Below are 18,105 nucleotides of genomic sequence, written 5' to 3' on the forward strand. Positions count from 1 at the left end.
TGATCTCTTAGAGTGTCTGTGCCCAGCCAGAATCATTTCTGCTGTCTCTGGAGTGACCTCCTGGCAGGAGGTGGAGACTGCATGGTCCAAGGCAGACCAGGTCCTTTGAGGTGCAAGGAAATCTCCTCCCCCCCCCCCAATTGCAGCCCAGGTCTATATAGCCCTTTCCTGACCCACCTAGACTATCTGGAGCCACTCCTGCTCCCCAGCCTTCTGTAATCCAAAACCCAGACAGGCAATCCTCATTCCAGCAGAGGCACACAGGATGACTGAGCAAGAAAATACCTACTTTCTAAAAGTAGTATTTTCAAACACAGAATGTAAAAATCACCTTCACTGAAAGATGCAGCTTTAGATTCTGAGTTCAGGCATACTTAACTTTATTTGCCCACCTAATTCCCCGAGCCAGTTATGTTTAAAAGATGTTATAAACAAGCTCCCCATTCTGTCTTATGATGAACAGGTAGCCTTGCAATAGCGAAAAACTACATTGGCCGTTATTCGCCATCAGGACATGCCACACACACACCAGGGCATGTCCTACCTTTTACACACACGGTACCCGGCTCACAGGGATACCTTGGGGGTGGCTGACATGTAAGAAAAGGGAGGTGAGGGACTGGCAAGTGTGTGTGTACTGGCCAAGTCGACATGGCAGTTACAAACTGCACGCAGACTCCGCAATGGCGGGTCCGAGTTACATTTTCAGGGCTACTCACGTGGGTGGCACAATTAGTGCTGCAGGCCCACTAGTAGCATTTGAATCACAGGCCCTGCACACTCAGTGCACTTTACCAGCGACTAACAAGTAAATCCAATATCCAATCATGGATATACCAATCTATAACACAATTCGCCACAGGAGCACTTGCACTTCACCACTGATCAGCAGTGAGAAAAGTGCGCAGAAAGACTCCGCCAACAAAAACAGAGTCAAAACCTGGAGGTCAGAAAGCAAAAACTCAGGGGAACACACCAAAAAGATGCCAAGTCTTACATGGATATGCTCCTCGACATCGATCTTGCAGAGTGCATCCACGCCACATGTCAACCTTGCCAAGATGGCGATCCAGTCCTGGAAGGTGCTGCACCTGGTCTTGGCGTTGAATCCCTTGGCGTCAATCAGAAAACATATCTTTCTGGCTGGCACTCTTTTTGGACCTTCCACGTCCTACAGATGCAAGAGCCCTGGTAGGGGAATCACCCTCTCCTCATTTAGAGGTCTCGCCTTGAGACTTGACTTCCTGTCTGCACTGTTTTTCCGTGCCATGAAGACAAATTTTCCCTCTCCCTTAGGGTGCAATGAGAAAAACTGTTGCAGCATTAGCACTGCTCAGGACATGTGCAGATAGAAGGCAGAGTATGCAGGCATTGTGAGGGTTCGATTTGAACTTCTTTCTACCATAGGTCTCAAAATTCAGTCAGAAAAGCCTTAAAACGGAGAGAAGATGTCGAGAGAATCAAAGAAAGCAAAGTTCCACAGGTGAACTTTGAAGAAAAAAAGCCTAAAAGGCCGAGCTCACTGCCCCAGGATCCTGTCACCAGGTGGCAAAAAATGAAAACTGTGGTAACAGCCCCCTGCTATGCATGATGGGACACTGATGGTCTCAGAGTCCCTAAAGGAGCAAACAGGGTTTAAAAATCACATAATGGCAGTCTATGGGGCTACACTGTTCTGCTATCCTTCATCTTCTATCTTTACAAAAAAATGGTTTGTGAGAGAGATTTAAGCTGTTTTATGAAATTTTTACTTCAAAATTAGACATATTCAGGGGAATTTTAACTATTCAGTAAACACAATCTGAAATATTTTTCCAATGTAGCCTGTTTACTAGGCTGCATATTCTGTTCTATCTCAAGTGTTTCTACAGGCCTTCCTGAAGAAAGGCGAACGTCTACACTCAAGACGATATTCTATGATAATGTGCTCCCGGACTCTAGCACGTGGACGAAACTATTCAAAAGCTTATGACTATCAATGGAGATCCCCTACTAGAGAAGGGCACATTATTCCGGTCTTCCGTTTTTGCAGCCTTCTGGTGCAGGGATTATACTAGTTTGGACATTATGGATATTAAATCGAGCCCATTGGGAGACATGGGGTTGCCAAGTGACAGCCAACAATATATCAAAAGGGGATAGTTACAAGTTTCTTTCTAGCAAGGGAAACCATCCCTTAACTACATGTAACTGCATGTATGGCATACTGTCTGAAACGTTCAATAAAGAAATCCTTATTAAAAAAAAGCATCCCTTAACAAAGGACGGTCACAGGTTTCCAGTTCATAGGTGTATCACATTTAATATCCTGTTTCTCCGTGTCAAGGCTGTTCTCCATACCAGTCGTGTGTTTCTCCCTGGTCGCTTCAGATAACTTGTCCCCATTTAAAGTTTTTCTGTAGCAAACCGTAAGCTCATTTCACAAATTTGTTGTGTTTGCTGCAGAGGCAGGTCCCTCAGTTACTAGCGCAAATCTCTGGAACTCTCTTCCCTCCAATAGAAAGATTACCTTTCATGCTAGGACCTGGTTTTAGCTCTTTCTTCACCCGGCAAACAAATCATCTTGAGCTGTTCTATTTAGACAAAGAGCTGGGATACTTTGATGAAGTGTTTACTGAATTATGCCAAGAGTTATGGAACTTGGGGACAAAGAAGTGCCTGCATCTTTTTCCCCAGCAAACATTGATACACAAAATGTCCAAGATGAACACTTCCATTCACTTGGTTATAGTAAGATGCATATACACACACACACCTCAAACACGAAAGAGTAACATCTGAACAGAAAGCATGCAGCCACAACTTTGAATCACAACACAGCCTGGTAATTTGGGAGGTAGCTATCTTCACTGAGGTTGGTAGTTCACTTTGGGTGGATCGCTGTCACTTGGGTTAAGCTCAGCTGATCAACACAACAGCAAAAACATGTTCACCGGAAGAAAAGCCAATAGTAGGCCAGAAAAGCAAACGAGGAACGAATCACAGGTTTTTCAAGTCTTGTTGGACTTTATCACAAGAATACAACCTATCCAGATCAGATTAAGAGTAAAATTAGCCCCAATATGCATTAGTATATTTTTTTTAAAAATTTTTAAGTATTTACAAAAAACGTGTTGTAAAATCGAATGGAATTACATTTAGGACCATCATTGAAGATTCAATGAGGAAGAACTGACTAGATGAAAGTTAGATTGACAAATTATCCCCATTAGGAGTCGCCAACACTAAATGTATGGGTTGAAGCACATTACAAGCATGCAGAGAGATAATTTAGGGGGGTGGGGGGACATGGTTGGTAAAATAAACGAAATAGAAATGATGCACAGCACAAAGGAAGGAAAACAGCAACAAAAGGAAGGCACTTAGACTTGCCTCTGTATTGCAATAATTTAAAAAAAATACAGAAACTGGGCTTGGATGTTTGATGACTTGCATACAGTACTTTCGCGCTGAAGCTCATCACACAATTTGAAGTGACTTTTTGGGGGACCCCTTTTCTGGTTCAGTGTGTGGCATAAGCAACTAGTTGAGAAGCAAGGCATAATGACTTAAATCACTGAGCAACTAATGGAAAAAACTACCACAATATGCAAACATATGTATATTTATTTCACCTATATATCGCAGCACTGTCTCCAAAGGCTTTCGAACAATTTGCTTCAATATCAAAGGGCTCTTAGCTGCATCTGGTAATCGTGTTGTACCTGTGAAGGATTAGAAAGCAATAATTTGGTTACATATATTTAGAGAAACATTTGTTTAAATTCAGTGCCCACAAAGGTATGTGATTCCGGACAGGAGCTGCTCATACATGCCAGTAATATAGTGTTTACATTTTTCTTGTTAAATTCATTTTATCAGTGAAATTCACAATGACCTTTTTAATGAAACAAAAATGCCCAGTTTTCAGACTTAATGGGAAACAAACAGGAAATACTATCCTGAAAATGTTAAATATATTCCCAAGCTCTACCATGACTTGGGCTAAAAAGGAAGCTACAAGCTTATACATTAAAAATATGCTAATGTTAACCGTAAAGGTTTTTTTTCGCTCCAATCACTTCAAACCCTATTTATACTGAAAGCAGAACTATCTCATGGAACAGTTAAAAACGTACATTCGGCTTTGATCGCTGCAGTGTTAATTGGTATATACGGGTGTCTTGCAGCATACAAGGGATGCAAAATATCTCGGCACAGACGTCTTGCTATCCTTGTCAGCTTTGTTGTGTGGAGATAAAAAGCTTGCCGTGTCTTCACTGCGAACTTAGGGCTTCCGCTGTTGCGTGTTGGCAAGCCATGAGGACTCTGTAGGAAATATAATAGCAAACACATTAAATAATATAGCATCAATCAATAAAATACTCAAAAATGTACATGGGATTCTTTGGCAAGTTTGTGCCATGTGTATGGATCCTACACCAGGCAGCAACAAATTATTTAATGCGGGGAAAGCATGCATCAGAAATCAAACTAGTTACTTGCCTATATCAATACATTTGCAAATGAAATGATTCTAGATTCACATGCTGTGCATTATTCAGCAATACAATGGTTAGGCTTCAAATACATCAAAAGTGTTTGTTTTGTGTGGTAATATAATGAATAGTTTCTTACCTGTCGGTGTAGTTTTGCAGCTTGAAAGATCTTTCTGGATTCACTATGCTGTGCATTATTCCGCAATCTGGTGGTTGGGTCCGGAATCGTAGTCTTTTCTCTCTCTTTGTTTTTTTTTCGCAGCCCAGGTGGGCGTCGAAGTCCCACCAATTGGTGTACCTTCTGTGACGTCAGCACGCTTCCTGTAGAAGCTCCCACCCTTGGGCGCCATCTTCGGATTCTTTTTTCTCGTGTTTGTTCTGTTACCGAAGTTATGTCAATGTTCAACTAAGTCATTCACCGCTTTTTAACCATCTAAGGTTTGTTTTCCACGTATTGTCCTTGTTTTCACCCCCTTTCCTCTCTTGCCTCATCTTTCTGGCGGAGGTGGGTGGGATCGCTAGTGAATCCAGAAAGATCTTTCAAGCTGCAAAACTACACTGACAGGTAAGAAACTATTCGTTTTGCAGCGTGAATCTTTCTGGATTCACTATGCTGTGCATAGATTTTGTAGCGGTTTTGTTACATTTGTGGCGGCTGGGTGGAAGATGAGCGTTGGTTGTTGAATATATGTTGAAGCAGTCTTTGTCAATCAATCAATCACGGCATTTGTAGAGTGCGCTACTCACCCGGGAGGGTCTCAAGGCGCTGGGGGAGAGGGGTAAGTTACTGCTCGAACAGCCAGGTCTTGAGCTGCTTCCTGAAGGAGAGATGGTCTTGGGTTCGCCGTAGGTGGGTGGGGAGGGAGTTCCAGGTCTTGGCTGCCAGGTAGGAGAAGGATCTTCCTCCGGCGGTGGCTCTGCGGATGCGTGGTACGGTGGCGAGGGCGTGGCTGGTCGATTGTAGCTGGCGGGTGGGCGTGTAGAAGGTCAGGCGGTCGTTGAGGTACTTGGGCCCCAGGTCGTGGAGAGCCTTGTGTGCGTGGGTGAGGAGTCTGAACGTTTGTCCTACTTGTGCTTCCTTGTTCATTTGTACATCCACGCAGTAGTGCTTAGTGAACGTGTGCACTGAAGCCCATGTTGCCGCCAGGCATATGTCCTGAATTGGTGTGTTGGCCAGAAAGGCGATTGTTGCCCCTTTCTTTCTGGTCGAGTGGGCCTGGGCCCCTCCAGTTAGTTCCTGCCCTGCTTGCTTGTGGCAGAATTGTATCATTTCTGCGATCCATCGAGTGATGGTGCTTTTTATCACTGGTCTACCCAGGGGGCTGTTTGCGAAGGACATGAAGAACGGCTTCGTCTTCCTGTGATCCTTTGTCCTTTCTATGTAGTGCATCACTGCCCTTCTTGCGTCTAGAGTGTGGAGCGCCCTCTGCGCGCTTGTTGTGGGCTTCTGGAAGAAGCTAGGTATTTGTATACTCTGATTCATATGGAAACGTGACACCACCTTTGGCATGAAGTGTGGGTCCGTTCTCATCACGACCCTGTCACTGTGTATCTGTATATAGGGTTCTTGCAAGGTTAGTGCTCACTCACCCTGCGTAGCGAGGTGATTGCTACCAGAAAGGCCGCTTTCATTGTTAGCATTTGTAGTGTTGCCTTGTGGATGGGTTCAAAAGGTGCTTTCATGAGCTCTGTCAGTACCACATTGAGGTTCCATGCCGGCGGCGGCATCCTCTTTGGAAGCGCCATTCTTTTAGCTCCTTCCAAGAATCTTTTTACTACTTGAGATGTAAAGAAGATTCTCCCTGTTTCTCCTCTTGTGTATGCCACAATCGCTGCCAGGTGTACCCTCAGCGAGGATGAGCTTAGCTTAGCTTTTATTAGGTGCGTGAGGTATCTTAGCACCGTTGATTCCCTGGTCAGCTTTCTATGGAGTTTTTTCTTGCAGCACCATTGAGTGAATCTTTTCCATTTTTCCGCATAGCACTTGTGTGTGCTGGGCCTTCTTGCCTCTCGCAGCACCCGCAGGGTGCTCTCTGGTAGTTTTAGATGTGCGAACTCTAAGTCCTCAGGAGCCAAGCTGAGAGGCTGAGGCTCTCCGGCTCTGGGTGTAGAACTTCTCAGTTTTCCATGGAGAGTAGGTCTCTTCTTTTTGAGAACTTGTGGGGTGGACCCTGTGCCATCTCCATTATCTGTGAGTACCAGGTCTGCCTGGCCCATTGTGGTGCCACCAGGATGAGCGCCATGTTGCTAGTCATGCATTTGTTGAGAACCCTGGGGATCAGTGGTATCGGGGGAAAAGCGTAGGCAAATGTTTTTGACCAGCTTATCCATAGGGCATTCCCCTGGGATAGTGCCTCTGGTTTTCTGGATGCAAAGTACTGGCATTTTGCATTTTGGCATGTTGCAAATAGGTCTATTGTCGGAGTGCCCCACCTCCTGAATAGTCTCTCTGTTTCCTGTATGTTGAGTTCCCACTCGTGGGATGCTGAAGTCTGCCTGCTGAGCCAATCCGCTTCTACATTGTCCTTCCCTGGCATGTGTATGGCTAGCGGATGTATGACGTTACCACGCATACTTTTACCACGCATGCATTTACAACGCGTTTTTTACAACGCAAACCTTTACCATGCATTTTAGTTTGGGGTGCTGGATAGTGAAAAGTTTAATTTACTATTCCAACTCCAGTCCCCGTGGACACTAGGGAAGGTGTTGGATAGTAAATTAAACTTATTCCCTATCCTAGATCGCCCCCCAGAGCAATGCGTGGTAATGGTCTGCGTTGTAAAAGCTGCGTTGTAATGGTAGTGCGTGGTAAAAGATTCGTTGTAAAGGTTATATACCTAGCAGGTCTATTTTGAGTGGTATTGCCCATCTTCAGATTTCCTGTGCTAAGCTTGACAGAGGGAATGATTGAGTTCCCCCCTGCTTGTTGATGTAAAACATTGTTGTGGTGTTGTCTGTTTGTATCAGCACCTTCTGGTTGTACAGTTGTTTCTGAAAGTCCTTGAGGGCAAGCAACACTGTTTTCAGCTCCAGGTAATTGATGTGTCTGACCGCATCCGCTGGGCTCCACAGACCCCTCACTCTGAGCCTGTTCATGTGTGCGCCCCATCCCTTCTGGGATGCGTCTGTGGTGATGGTCACTGTTGGGTCCAGTGGCGTTAGAGGCTTTCCTATTGTTATCCTCTCTATGGTCCACCACTTCATTTCTTCCTGCACCTTGTGCGTTACAACCACTAGATCCTCCCAACTTCCTGTAGCTTGTGACCATTGCTGTTGCAGCCACTCTTGGAGTGGTCTCATCTGTAGGCGTACATTGGGACCAGGTGTATGCATGACGCCATCATTCCCAAGATCTTGCTCACTGTCCGAGCTCGCCCCTTCTGGTAGTGACGTTTCTCCCTCAGTAGGCTGAGTGTCATCTTTTTGCTGGGTAACACCCTGCATTGGACGGTGTTGATTTGAGCTCCCAGGATGATCTTCACTTGCTCCGGTTCCATCGAGCATTTCCCCCAGTGTATGGAGAATCCCAGGCTTGTTAGCGTTCTTGTGACATGCTCTGCATGATCCTTGCATGTCCTGTAAGAGCTTGCCTTTATGAGCCACTCGTCGAGGTAGGGGTACACGTGTATCCCCTCTCTTCGCAGATGTGCGGCCACTGCTGCGAGGCATTTGGTGAATACCCTTGGTGCGGACTTTAGACCGAATGCCAGGGTTGTGAATTGGTAGTGATCCTCGTTTATTTAGTTTACTGTGAATCTTAGCATGTGCTTGTGCTGCCTGTTCATGGGGATGTGCAGGTACGCATCTTTGAGGTCTACGGTGGACAAGAAGTCCCCGACCTTTATCTGTGGGATGAACTCTTGTAGGGACGTCATCTTGAATTTTTGAGTCTTTACATATTTGTTTAGGAACCGTAGATCCAGGATGGGTCTTAGGATTTCGTCCACTTTTGGCACCAGGAAGTAGTTTGAGTACACTCCCCTGTTCCGTTCTTTGAATGGGACCGGTTTGATGGCCTCTTTGAGGAGGAGTTCTTGAGCTTCCTCTTGGAGCAATGGCAGCTCCCTTCCCGAGTGCTCTCTTTTCTTTGGCTTTCTGTTTGGTGGTCTCTTTTCCAACTCTATGCAGTATCCGAACTGTCTGATGTTGAGTATCCACTTGTCTGTGGCTATCTTTCTCCACTACTGGTGTTACATGTTCTTTTCTGTCTTGTCCGTGTAGCCCTCTCCTCTGTTTTCCCGTGCTCCTCCCTCGGAGGGTTTGAGTGGGTGAGCACCTTTTCCCGTTTGAAGTCACTTAGAGGGGGGGTGTTCACCGCCTCTCCTTCTCTGGCCCCGTCCGTTTCCTCTTCCTCGAAAGGACTGGCCTCGGTTCTGATAGTTCCAGTTTTCCTTCTGCTGGCCCTGGTGACCTTGGTTGTCACTCTGTTGACCCTGGCGGAACGCCTGGTGCGATTGTCCTTGCTGGTTTCCACCCCTTCCGTTCGGCCTCATCGTAGGAGGGCCTCTTCTCATCCCCCTGAATTGCAGGGCCCCCATGGACTTTGCCGTCTTGTTGTCTTTCTTCAGTTGGGTGAGTTTCTCATCACCTGGGGCTCCGAACAGTGTTTCTCCATTGAAAGGTGTGTTCATGAAGTTGTTCTGAACCTCAGTTTTGAAGCCTGAGATCCTGAGCCAGGCTTGCCTTCTCTCTGTGATGCCTATAGCCATCAGTCTGCTGGATGTTTCAGCCCTATCCAAGGCTGTCTTAAGGCACGAGTTGGCAATGCTTTTCCCCTCTTCCACAAGGTGTGTTGCCTTCTGAAGGTATTGCTCTGGCAGGTGCTTGAGCAATTGGCCGATCTCATCCCAATGCTGGTATTGGTGCTGGAGGGCATTGGAGTTAGCCATTCGCCAGTGCATTGCGGCGTTCCTATCAATTTTTCTGCCCGTCAGGTCCATCCTCCTGCTTCCCTTGTCAGGTGGTGGCCCAGATGTTGTTGGGACGTTGGCCCTTCTCCTGGCCGTTGCAGCGATGATTGAATCTGCTGTGATGGACCCCTTGAGGTAAGGAGGGTCCTGGGAGGAGAATTTTTATTTCTTCTCTGTCCTCGGCGTGACTGATCTGCATGCAGACGGGTCTTTGAACGCTTCCTTCCCCTGGTCAGTGATACTTTTGAGCAGGGGCAAAAACTGGCTTCTTGTCTGCGTGGGGAGCAATGTTTCCAGCAGGAAGTCTGCTTTAGGTTTCTCCTCTTCCAGCTTAACCCCATAAGCTGCTGCTGCCTTCCTGACGACCTCATTGTATGCTCCAATGTCATCCGGCGGCGAAGGCCTCGAGGGGTATGTCTCCACAGCCTCCAAGGTTTTCGGCCTCGATGTCCTGCCATTCCAGGTCTTGGGCCGTCGAGGATCCTGAGCCGTAGCTTGACTGCTGCTCCCCATATTCACCCTCTGTGTATTAGAGGTCCTCTTCCTCTTCGTGTTCCGAGGGCTCCGGAGTTTTCGGCGGCTCTTCGACGTCGATCTCCTTGTGCTCCTGCACCTCAGCGACGGCCGTCGCTGGCTTCGAGGGGATCCTGAAACTTTTCATCTTTCCTCGAAGTCCTTCTTCCTCTGAAGGATTTTCTCCATCTCGGCCTCGAGCCTTCTTTTATTTCTCTCCAACTGTGCGGCCTGCTCGTCGATCGTTTCGGCTGCTCTCCAACGGCGTCATCGACGTCGATGCTTTTTTCGGCTCCTTCTCCTTCGAAGTCCCTTTTTCGGGGGCTTGCTTCGACGACTTTGGCTTTTCGCCGGTCTTCGGCGCCCGGGAGTCATTCTAGAAGGATCCGCTGGGCTCTTTTTCGGAGGATGCAGCTTCGGTCGTCGAAGTTTTCGGCGCCGGTGCTCCCTTCAAGGCTCTGGACTCTGATTTCCGAGAGTCTGCCTCAGGCTTTCGAGGCCCTGTCGAGGTTTTCGGGGTCGTAGACTCTCCTACCTTGTCAGACGTTTTCTTATCGGTCTCTGCGACCGTGAAGTCATCTGGACCTTCGGCGATGTTGTCCTCGTCGGTTGAGAGGCCCAGTTCGTACAGCGTCGGGGCCTGGCCTTTGCTCTGCATCGGGTAGTGAGCTATCCTCTGCTTCTCTCGAACCCGGAGTGTCTTCGGCTTGAAGACGCAGCAGGCGTTGCAGTCTTTGCTCTCGTGGTCGATTGGCAGGCAGAGGTTGCAGACCGGGTGCTGGTCCTACTGCGCAAACTTGTGGTGGCAGTTTCTGCAGAATTTAAAGGGTGTCTTGTACATCCCTGCGCTCAGGGGGCCCCCTTTGTGCGCATTCTCCGAAGACGTCGAAGATCTCGAGGTTCTTCCCCTTCTTCGTCGTATCCTTCTCGATGGTCTTCTTCTCCCAATCTTCTCAGGTCTTTTCTGTCGAAAATTTGCTGTATTTTCTCCTCCAAAACTTCTGGAGCTTCACGCGACGATCCAGACCCAACGGCGGAAAAAAAGAATCTGAAGATGGTGCCCAAGGGTGGGAGCTTCCGTAGGAAGCGTGCCGACGTCACGGAAGGTACACCAAATGGTGGGACGTCGACGCCCACCTGGGCTACAAAGAAAAAAAAGAAGGAAAGAGAGAAAAGACTACGATTCCGGACCCAACCACCAGATTGCGGAATAATGCACAGCATAGTGAATCCAGAAAGATTCACGCTGCAAAACCAGAAGTGTTCTTCCACGTGTCTCCTCACAATGCGAAACTAGATTTCGCAAACAACTGAAGACATGGCTTTTCACAACTTCACAGTAAATACAGTTGCCCGGCAAGGTATGTAACTGTCGCCTGTTTCCTTCACGAGGAACCGTCTCAGCGTGGGGACACACTGGTAGTGTAACCATGCGCTCTACAAATGGCAAACTAACTAACTATTTACCCCCCAATAGATGTGAAGGTTGCATTCAATGCTTAATTTCTATGTGATGGGTTTCAGCATATCAGGGGTGTAGAATAACAAGTCTGTGCGGTCTTTATTCCATCTCAAACCACATTTGTCCGCCACTAGCAACAGCCTGCCACTTTATACCACTCTAGAAGGATCTTTTTCCACTCTTTTTCGGGCTCTGTTTTCCTCTTTCTTCACCCTTTTTGTTTTTCTGTCTCTTGCTTTGGGTGAAAATCTGCCCCCCCCCCCCCCCTTGCAACCACCAGTTCAAATTAAACCCTGGTTCATGTAAATCTAGAAAAGATGCAAAACAGGTAAATATTCAGATACGGACTAGTTTCTATTGAAGCACCAATCTATTCTAAACTCACAATGTGCACTGTTACATTCCCGAGTTAGGCCCACGTAGTGAAGAAGCTTATTTCTTACAGTGTGCTATTTTTCAGCAGTAATCTTTTGCACATATTTGCATGTGTGACAATGTTGCATTAGTTTCCCTAAAACTAAACTTTTTTTACACATCTAGCTTCGCACAATATCACAATGCCCTGAAAATCATGTACAAGGTATCTTCTTGCCCTATTTACAAATGTCATCTCTATTTTCATCCAGGGGCGATAAGGCTATCTACATATCCATACCATCACTAATCTATATGCAATTTGCAAGGCTCCTTACTGTTATAAAAAGATGAGTATTCCGATAGACAAGGAGAGGAGGCACTTCAGCTGACATCGAAGGTCCTTGCATGCTGACAATTCACCACGCAGCGGTCTGACATCTCATGAGGGGTTTCCAGTTCATCACCAAGATGGGGTCCTTCATTAGCTCACATCAGATAATGGGGTTGGATCGTCCCTTGGGGGGATTATTGGCCCCACACCTACACACACTTTAGGTACACTTAGAGTAGGGTTTGCATAGTAGGAGAATGCTCGATTACTGCCTTGTTTGATATGCCTGCATATATACTCTGGTTTAGCACCATGGCAGAACGAATAGTTTCTTACCTGTCGGTGTAGTTTTGCAGCTTCAAGATCTTTCTGGATTCACTATGCTATGCATTATTCCGCGGTCTAGTGGTTGGGTCCGGAATCGTAGTCTTTTCTTTGGTTTTTTTTTCGTAGCCCAGGTGGGCGTCGACGTCCCACCCTTTGGTGTCCTTCCTGTGACGTTGGCACGCTTCCTGCGGAAGCTCCCACCCTTGGGCGCCATCTCCGGATTCTTTTTTCTCGTTTTGTGTCCGAATCTATGGCAATGTTCAAGTAAGTGATTCACCGCTTTAACCTCCAAGGTGTATGTTTCAGTCTTGTCTTTGTTTTTACCACCTTTCTCTCCAGCCTCATCTTTCTGGTGCAGGCGGGTGGGTTCGCTAGTGAATCCAGAAAGATCTTCAAGCTGCAAAACTACACCGACAGGTAAGAAACTATTTGTTTTTCAGCGTGAATCTTTCTGGATTCACTATGCTGTGCATAGACTTTGTAGCGGTTTGTTATATTTGTGGCGGCTGGGTGGAAGACGAGCGTTGGTTGTTGAATATGTGCTGAAGCACTTTCTGTCCCACTTGTGCTTCCTTGTTCATTTGTATGTCCACACAGTAGTGCTTCGTGAACATGTGAACTGAAGCCCATGTTGCCGCCAGGCATATGTCTTGAATGGTTGTGTTTGCCAGGAATGCTATCGTAGCTCCTTTCTTCCTGGTAGAGTGGGCTCGTGCCCCCTCTGCCAGTTCCTGTCCTGCTTGCTTGTGGCACAACTGTATAGTTTGTGCGATCGACCGTGCAATGGTTCCTTTAATTACTGGTTTCCCCATGAAACTGTTTGCGAAGTACACAATGAACTGCTTTGTTTTCCTGTGTCCCTTAGTTCTCTCTATGTAGTGCATGACTGCCCTTCTGGCGTCCAGAGTGTGCGGTGCTCTTTCTGCGCTTGTGGCTGGTTTCTGGAAGAAACTTGGTATTTGTATTGTCTGATTGATGTGGAACCTTGACACAACCTTTGGCATAAAGTGTGGGTCCGTTCACATCACCAATTTATCATTATGCATCTGGATGTAGGATTCTTGCAGCGTTAGCGCCAGTAGTTCACTCACCCTGCGCAGCGAGGTGATTGCCACTAAGAATGCTGTTTTCATTGTTAGCATTTGTAGGGAGGCGTTATGAATTGGTTTAAAGGCTCCTTCATGAGTTCCGTCAGGACTAAATTAAGGTTCCATGCCGGTGGTGGCACCCTCTTTGGTGGTGCGATCTTTTTTGCTCCTTCCAGGAATCTCTTTACTATCTGTGATGTGAAGAAGCTCTTGCCCATTTCTCCTCTTGTGTAAGCGACTATCGCTGCCAGTGAGGATGAGCTCAGGTTTTCCTCGAGCAGGTGCGTGAGGTACTTAAGCACTGTTGAGTCCTTCTGCATCTTCTTGTGCAGCTTTTCCTTTCTGCACCATAGTGTGAACCTCTTCCACTTTGATACATAGCACTTACGTGTGCTGGGTCTTCTTGCTTCACGTAGTACCCTCAGGGTGCTCTCTGGTAATTTCAGTTGAGCAAACTATGTCCTCAGGAGCCACGCTACTAGGCTGAGGCTATCTGGCTCTGTGTGCAGCACCTCTCTGTCTTGCATGGAGAGTAGGTATTTCAGTCTCCCGAATCTGTGGGATGCACTCTGTGTCATCTCCATTATCTGTGAGTACCAGGTCTGCCTGGCCCACTGCGGTGCGACCAGTATCAGAGTCATGTTGCTGGTTCTGCACTTGTTGAGTACTTTCTGTATCAGAGGGATTGGCGGAAAAGCGTAAGAAAATGTCTTCGACCAGCTTATCCATAGGGCATTCCCCAGGGACCCTTCCCCTGGTTGCCTGGATGCGAAGTTTTGGCATTTTGCATTCTGGCGTGTTGCAAACAGGTCTATTGACGGTGTTCCCCACTTGCCGAACAGCTTCTCTGTTTCCTGTGCATTGAGCTCCCAACGTGGGATGCCGATTTCTCTCAGCTGAGCCAGTCTGCTTTTACATTGTCCTTCCCTGGTAAGATGTATGGCCAGCAGGTCTATCTTGAGTGGGATGGCCCATCTCCACATTTCTTGCTCTAATTTTGAAAGCGGGCTGATTGTGTCCCTCCCTGCTTGTTTATGTAGAACATCGCTGTTGTGTTGTCTGTCTGGATCAACACTTTCAGGTTGTACAACTTCGTCTGCAAAGCCTTTATTGCGAGGAAGACGGTCTTTAATTCTAGGTAGTTGATGTGTTTTACCGCATCTGCTGGTGTCCACAGACCCCTCACTTTGAGTTTTTCCATGTGAGCACCCCATCCCTTCTGAGATGCGTCTGTGGTGATGGTCGGCGTTGGTGGTGTCAGAGGCTTCCCCCTTCTCATGTTTCCCATGTTCCACCATGCTATCCATTCTTGCACTGAGTGCGTTACAACCACTAGATCTTCCCAACGACCTGTAGCTTGTGTATTCTTGGAAAGGTCTCATGTGCAGCCGTACATTTGGCACTGGATGTATGCATGACGCCATCATGCCCATGATTTTGCTCACTGTCCTCACTGTCAGAGCTCGCCCCTTCTGGTAGAGTTGTGTCTCCTTCAGCAGCGCTAGCGTTCTCTTCTCGCTGGGGAACATCTTGTTCTATAAGGTGTTGATGTGTGCTCCCAGGAAGATTTTTACTTGCTCCGGTTTCATTGAGGATTTCCCCCCGTGGATGGAGAATCCCAGGCCCATCAGTGTGTCTGTCACTCTTTGTGCGTGCAGCTTGCACGTTTTGTATGAACTTGCTTTTACTAGCCAGTCGTCTAAGTAAGGGTATACGTGTATCCCCTCCCTTCTTAGGTGTGCTGCGACTGCTGCGAGGCACTTTGTGAAGACCCTTGGCGCTGATTTTAGTCCGAACGCCAGGGTTGTGAACTGGTAGTGTTCTTTGTTGATGATAAATCTGAGTAGATGCTTGTGCCCCCTGTTCATTGGGATGTGTAGGTAGGCATCCTTGAGATCTATGGTGACCATGAAGTCTCCGCCTTGTAATTGAGGAAGTACCTCTTGTAGGGACGTCATCTTGAATTTTTGCGTTCTTATGTACTTGTTTAAGAACCTTAGGTCCAGGATGGGTCTCGTTGTCTGTTCTACCTTTGGTACCAGGAAGTAGGTTGAGTACACTCCCCTGTTCCTTTCTTTGAAAGGTACTGGTTCGATGGCCTGTTTTTGCAGGAGTTTTTTGCTTCCTCTTGAAGTTGTTCTAGCTCTTTCCTTGCTAGCGCCCTTCTTTTCGTTTTTTTGTTTGGTGGTTTCCTTTCCAACTCTATTCAGTACCCAAACTGTATGATGTTGAGTACCCACTTGTCTGTGGTTATTTCCTTCCACTCCTGGAAGAAAAGGTTTATTCTTCCTCCCACCGGTGTTACATGATCGCAGATGTTTAGCTCGTGAAGCCCCTTGTTGTTGTATCCGTGCTCCACCCTGGGAGTTTTTGCATGGGTGGGCACCTGCCGCGTGACAAAGTCACTTAGAAGCGGGTTGTTGACCCCCTCTTCTATTTTGTCCACGTCCATTCCCTCTCCCGCAAAAGGACTGGCCCCTTTGTTGGTACTGCCAGGGTTGTTTTTGTTGCCCCTGCTGTGTCTCGGTGTCGGACTGGTGGGACTGCTGGAACGCCTGGTGCGATGTTCCTGGCTGGTTTCCTCCCTTCCCGTTAGGTCTTCGTGACGGGGTGCCCCTCTTTGTTCCTCTGAATTGCAAGGCCCCCATGGATCTTGCAGTCTCGTTATCTTTCTTCAGTTGGATGAGCTTCTCATCTACTGGAGCACCAAACAGTGTCTCTCCGTTGAACGGGGTGTTCAGGATGCTATGTTGCACTTCCGGCTTGAAGCCTGAAATCCTGAGCCAGGCTTGCCTTCTTTCCGTGATGCCCATCATCATGAGTCTGCTGGCCGTGTCAGCCCCATCCAAGGCAGTTTTGAGGCAAGAATTTGCCACATTCTCGAGGGTCTCGAAGGATACGTGTCCACGTTATCCTCCAGACTCTCGGTGTCAAGGTCTTGCCACTCTATGTCTTGTGTCTCCGAGGATGCCGAGCCCAGGATTGTCCTCTGGTCGTCATCCCCCTCCTCCTCGTAGTAGGAGGCTTCTTCTTCTGGATCTTCCAGCCACTCTGGGCTTCCAGACTGTCCTTTGACGTCTTTGTCCTCTTCTTCGGTTATCTCGACAACCTGTGGTCTTGGTTTCGTCGGGATTAGGAAGTCCTTCAACCTGGTGTCAAATTCTTTTTTGCGCTGCAGGATGTTCTCCATTTCGGCGTCGAGCCGTCTCTTTTTCTTTTCCATTTCGGCGGCGCGTTCGGCGGCGAATGGATTGGCCGCTCTCTTCGGTGGATTGGTCGGCGTCGAGGCGACTTTCGGTGCCGGGCTGGGCTACGGCGCCGAGCTGGCTTGAGAGTCCTTTTCTTTCGGCGTCGAACGTTCCTTCTCGGGGACGTTTTTCGACGACTTTTGCTGTTCTCCAGCTTTCGGCGCTCAGGAGTCCCTCTCTGAGGGTCCGCTGGGCCTGTATGTAGTCACGGAGGGCGAAGCTTTCAGCGTCGGGGCTTTCGAGGTTTTTTCGAGAGTCTGGGTCAGACTGTTGAGTGTCTTTCGGGGCTTTAGGGGCCGTCAAGTCTCCTACCTTTTTAGGAGTCTTCTTATCGGTCTCTACGACCGTGTAGTCGTCTTCTCCGGCGACGTTGTCCTGTTCGTCTGTTGAGAGCCCCAGGTCTCGAAGGGATGGTGGCTGGCCCTTGCCCTGCATGCTGGCGCTGGCCATCCTCTGCCTCGCTCTTACTTGGAGAGTCTTCGGCGTGAAGGCGGAGCAGGCGTTGCAGTCCTTGCTCTCGTGGTCGACAGGTAGGCAGAGGTTGCAAACCGGGTACTGGTCCTTCTGCGCGTACTTTTGGTGGCAGTTACGGCAGAATTTGAATGGTGTGTTGTCCATCTTCTGCGTTCAGGGGGCCCTCTGAGAGCGCATTCTCCGATGGACGTTGAAGTTCTGGAAGTTCTCCTGTTCCTTCGTCGCCCCCTTCGATGGTGTAGTCTCTCGTCGTCTTTTCCAATCTTTTTCTGTCCAAAAAAGGCTTTTGGTGTCTTCTTTCTCGAAAAATGTCTGGAGCCCTCTCGGGAACGATCCAGACCCAACCGCGGAAAAAAAAAAATCTGAAGATGGCGCCCAAGGGTGGGAGCTTCCGCAGGAAGCGTGCCGACGTCACAGGAAGGACACCAAAAGGTGGGACGTCGACGCGCACCTGGGCTACGAAAAAACAAAACCAAAAAGAGACTACGATTACGGACCCAACTACTAGACCGCGGAAAAATGCACAGCATAGTGAATCCAGAAAGATTCACGCTGCAAAACTATATCTACTATTCACGCTTTTGGTGCTTTTAATCACCTTTATCTGCTTCTGTCTATTAATCATTGCAGCACATGTATTTTATAGAAGAATAACAGTTCAATAAATATATTGAAAACTTCCCACTGTGTATTCTCTGTATACTTGTCTGACAATAAGTGAGCACGAGTGACTGAGAGAAAGGTTCTGTACTGTTTCCTCCATCCCGAGGGATCAGAGTTGTCATGTTCAGTGGTTGCCAGAAAACCATTTTCACCCTGGTACAGTTAGGGGAGCTTACAGTGGCACTGAGCTAACTGGTTTCTAGGCCAACATATTGGGGGTGCCCTGAATCAGTCTAGGCACCAAGCCCCTG

The 18,105-nt window shown here is 47.8% G+C and overlaps 1 protein-coding gene across 3 annotated transcripts in view; it reads right to left on the reverse strand.

Annotated features, from left to right (window-relative positions):
* Positions 1–18,105, reverse strand: part of MTA1 (metastasis associated 1) — a 721,937-nt gene that overhangs the window by 178,668 nt on the left and 525,164 nt on the right. For all 3 annotated transcript variants that reach the window (XM_086937146.1, XM_086937145.1, XM_086937147.1), the window contains exons 14-15: positions 4,119–4,308; positions 3,615–3,704 (exon numbers count right to left, since the gene is read on the reverse strand). In XM_086937146.1, coding sequence (XP_086793272.1) covers positions 3,615–3,704; positions 4,119–4,308 — 280 coding nt within the window. The remainder of the gene's footprint in view (positions 1–3,614; positions 3,705–4,118; positions 4,309–18,105) is intronic.

Source organism: Lissotriton vulgaris, chromosome 9 (genome assembly GCF_964263255.1).
Source record: "Lissotriton vulgaris chromosome 9, aLisVul1.2, whole genome shotgun sequence".
NCBI classification, from domain to species: Eukaryota; Metazoa; Chordata; class Amphibia; order Caudata; family Salamandridae; genus Lissotriton; species Lissotriton vulgaris.